The sequence below is a fragment of the Mus pahari genome, chromosome 3 (assembly GCF_900095145.1).
Source record: "Mus pahari chromosome 3, PAHARI_EIJ_v1.1, whole genome shotgun sequence".
In the NCBI taxonomy this organism is placed as follows: Eukaryota; Metazoa; Chordata; class Mammalia; order Rodentia; family Muridae; genus Mus; species Mus pahari.
In genome coordinates, this window is record NC_034592.1 from 19,504,899 (window position 1) to 19,507,860 (window position 2,962).

Below are 2,962 nucleotides of genomic sequence, written 5' to 3' on the forward strand. Positions count from 1 at the left end.
CACTCTGTAGACCAGGCTGGCCTCGAACTCAGAAATCCGCCTGCCTCTGCCTCCCAAGTGCTGGGATTAAAGGCGTGCGCCACCACGCCCGGCTAATTCCGTGCACTCTTGTCTAACTTGTTTTATGTGTATCTGCATACCACTTGACTGCCTGTTGCCAGATCCTCTGAAAATGCGGTCCCAGATGATTCTGAGCTGTCATGTGGGTGCTGGAAATGGAACCAGGAGCAACCAGTGCTCCTAACCACTGAACGATCTATCGCCCAGCCCCATTGCTACAATCTCAAACCGGACGTCACCCAATACTAAGCTAACTTGTAAAAACTGAATTTTGGCAAAACAAGTCTGAATCGAGATCTGGAGTCCGTACGGGATGGGCTTGCCAGCTAAACATGAGAACCCACCTAAAAAGGCATGATTGTAATACCTGCCCTGGGGATGCAGAAGCAGTAGGATCATCCGTTCAAAGCCACCCTCCTCTACTTAGCGAGCCCGAGACCTCGGGGAGGAGGGGGGACAGACAGCTCGTAGGCATTCCAGTGTGGGAAGAGTGGAGAAAAGGCGATCCATCACTTCCTCTGCACACAGCTCCAGGAGGTACAACGCACCCGAGGCTTCAAAGCTCTTACTCCTGCGTTTCGGCCAGCGCGCTGCGTAACGAAACCGCTGGAGTAGACGCGAGGCCCGAAACGGAGAGCTCCGAGCACGTGAACAACTTGTGGAAACCCAGTGTGCTTTATGAAAAAGGGGAAAGGGAGCCCTAAGGCTAGGACCCTCAGTAAGTCCAACTTTCAGGGCGGTTGAACTCGCCGCGCATGCGCGCCGCTACCTCGCGCTCCGGCTGCGCACGCGCGCCGCAGAGTCTGTCGGCCGCGCAGACACAACTAGTTGGGCGTCGATCCGTGGGCGCTGCAGAGTAATCGAGCGGCCTCGCCCCCAACGGTCGAGCCTGCCTGGCGGTTCGCAAGCCTGGCTCCACATGGGGAGCCACTCTGCGGGACTCGAAGAGACGCTCGTAGGTTTTGGAGTGCCAGATTCGAAAGCCCTCCTAGGGTCTGGGATCCGGCTTGGGGGCGGCGCGCTAGGGTCGGTGGATGTTGCGATCCTGGCCGAGCAAGGCGTTTCCAGGGTGGCCTCTTGTAAAAGCCAGCGTGGGAAGAACTGTAGAGAAAGAACGGGCTCGGGGCACAAGCAACTCTAGGAGGAGAGGAATGCCTCCAGGAGAAGAGGGGAAAGTCCATCCAGGTCACTGGGCTATGACAGTGCCCAGAGCTCCCCAGGGTCTTAGTTTTCAATCACACTGGGAAGGGACAGGAGAGGCCACATCATTCATTAGCATTGTTCCTAGCAAGTGCCCAGCGGGTGTTTATGGAATGACTTGTAGAAATGAGTATCCAGTTCTGAGATTCCTGAATTCACCCCTCAAATGTTTTTATGTGTACCCTGTGCTTGAACACAACTGTAATTCTCCAACAGGTATGTTCTGGAAGAGTCCTTCTGGCTCTATTAACCCAGCCCGCTATGCTGTAATTCATCGTGACGCCAGGCGGCTTTAGGACCCTGTGGCCTCGTTTCCGGGCTGCTGTTCCTTTACTTTAATGGTAGTTCTTTCCCTCTTTTCCAGAGTGTCCTCCCGAGCTGGCTTTTCTGCAAAATGTTAAGATTTTTGAAACGGCCTCTAGTGGTGACTGTTGACATCAATTTGAACTTGCTAGCTCTGACTGGCCTGGGACTACTTACCCGACTATGGCAACTCTCCTACCCTCGGGCTGTGGTGTAAGTAGAGATCGGGAGGAGAGTCAATGATCACCTTGCTATACAGTGCAAAAGAGAGACATTCTGGGTTTCTGGGCCTCTTGGTGATGGATGTTTTAGCACTGTGTTGCTCAGGGTTCTCTAGAATAACAACACTCTGTTTGCATGTGTGTATATGTAAATAAATATATTATACATATATACATATGATTTATTGGAATCACGACTTACTGGCTGCAGTCCAGCTAATCCAACAATAGCTGACTGTGAATGGAAAAGCCCAGGAGTCCAGTAGTTTTCTGCTCTGTCCACAAGGCTGGGTGTCTCAGCTGGTCTTCAGTGTACCCTGGATTCCCAGAGAAGTAGGCTCTAGTACCAAGGAAGACATGGAGTTGCTAGCAAGGCGAGAGCTAGCAGGCTCAGAGGAAAACTTCCTCCTTCTGGGTCTTTAAATTGATTTTCAGCAGAAGGTGTGCTGCAAATGAAAGGTGTGTCCTCCCACCTCAAAATCCGGATTAAACTAGTGTGTCTTCCTGCCTTAAAGGGCCAAATTAGAAGTGGGTCCACCCATCTTAAGCAAAAGATCTCTCAGAGAGGTACACTCAACTTCTAGATTGTAGATCATTCCAGATGTAGTCAAGGTGACAACCAGAAATAGTCATCACAAGCAGTGTGGGTGTGACCCTTTTGTCCCCCAGAACAGCCACTGGAATACATACATTTTAGGGCTTGCCCTATAGGACTGTAATGAGAAAGATTTGGTCTGTCAGTTAGTTTCCAGCCTCACTCTTCCTTAGCCAGTTGAAAGGTGGCGCGCAGTTTGATGAATTTGTTCATGAGGGGAACTATGCTGTTGTTATTGAGAGGATATGTGTATTAGCTAATACAGGCATTATCTTTTACTCTGTTATAGATGTCAGATATATACATGGGTAGACTGATGACCTCAGTAGCCCCCTTTAGAGGAGATTAATTTGAAGAAAATCCTAGACATATTTATGACTAACTCACTATATACGTCTGAGAGATGAGGATTATTTAAGAGTACATGTGTTCCATCCAATAGCTGGCTGTGAGCATCCACTTCGGTGTTTGCCAGGCTCTGGGATAGTCTCACAAGAGGCCGCTATATCAGGGTCCCTTCAGCAGAATCTTGCTGGCATGTGCATTAGTATCTAGGTTTGGTGGCTGATGATGAGATGGATTC

The 2,962-nt window shown here is 50.1% G+C and overlaps 1 protein-coding gene across 2 annotated transcripts in view; it reads left to right on the plus strand.

Moving 5' to 3' along the window:
* Positions 1-864: 864 nt before the first annotated feature.
* Positions 865-2,962, plus strand: part of Pomt1 (protein O-mannosyltransferase 1) — a 19,932-nt gene continuing 17,834 nt past the window's right edge. Inside the window, exons 1-2 of one of the 2 annotated variants that reach the window (XM_021193247.1) lie at positions 865-1,015; positions 1,625-1,776. In XM_021193247.1, the coding sequence (XP_021048906.1) occupies positions 980-1,015; positions 1,625-1,776 (188 nt within the window). In that variant the 5' untranslated portion in view covers positions 865-979. The remainder of the gene's footprint in view (positions 1,016-1,624; positions 1,777-2,962) is intronic. The other variant, XM_029536437.1, reaches the window with a different exon arrangement.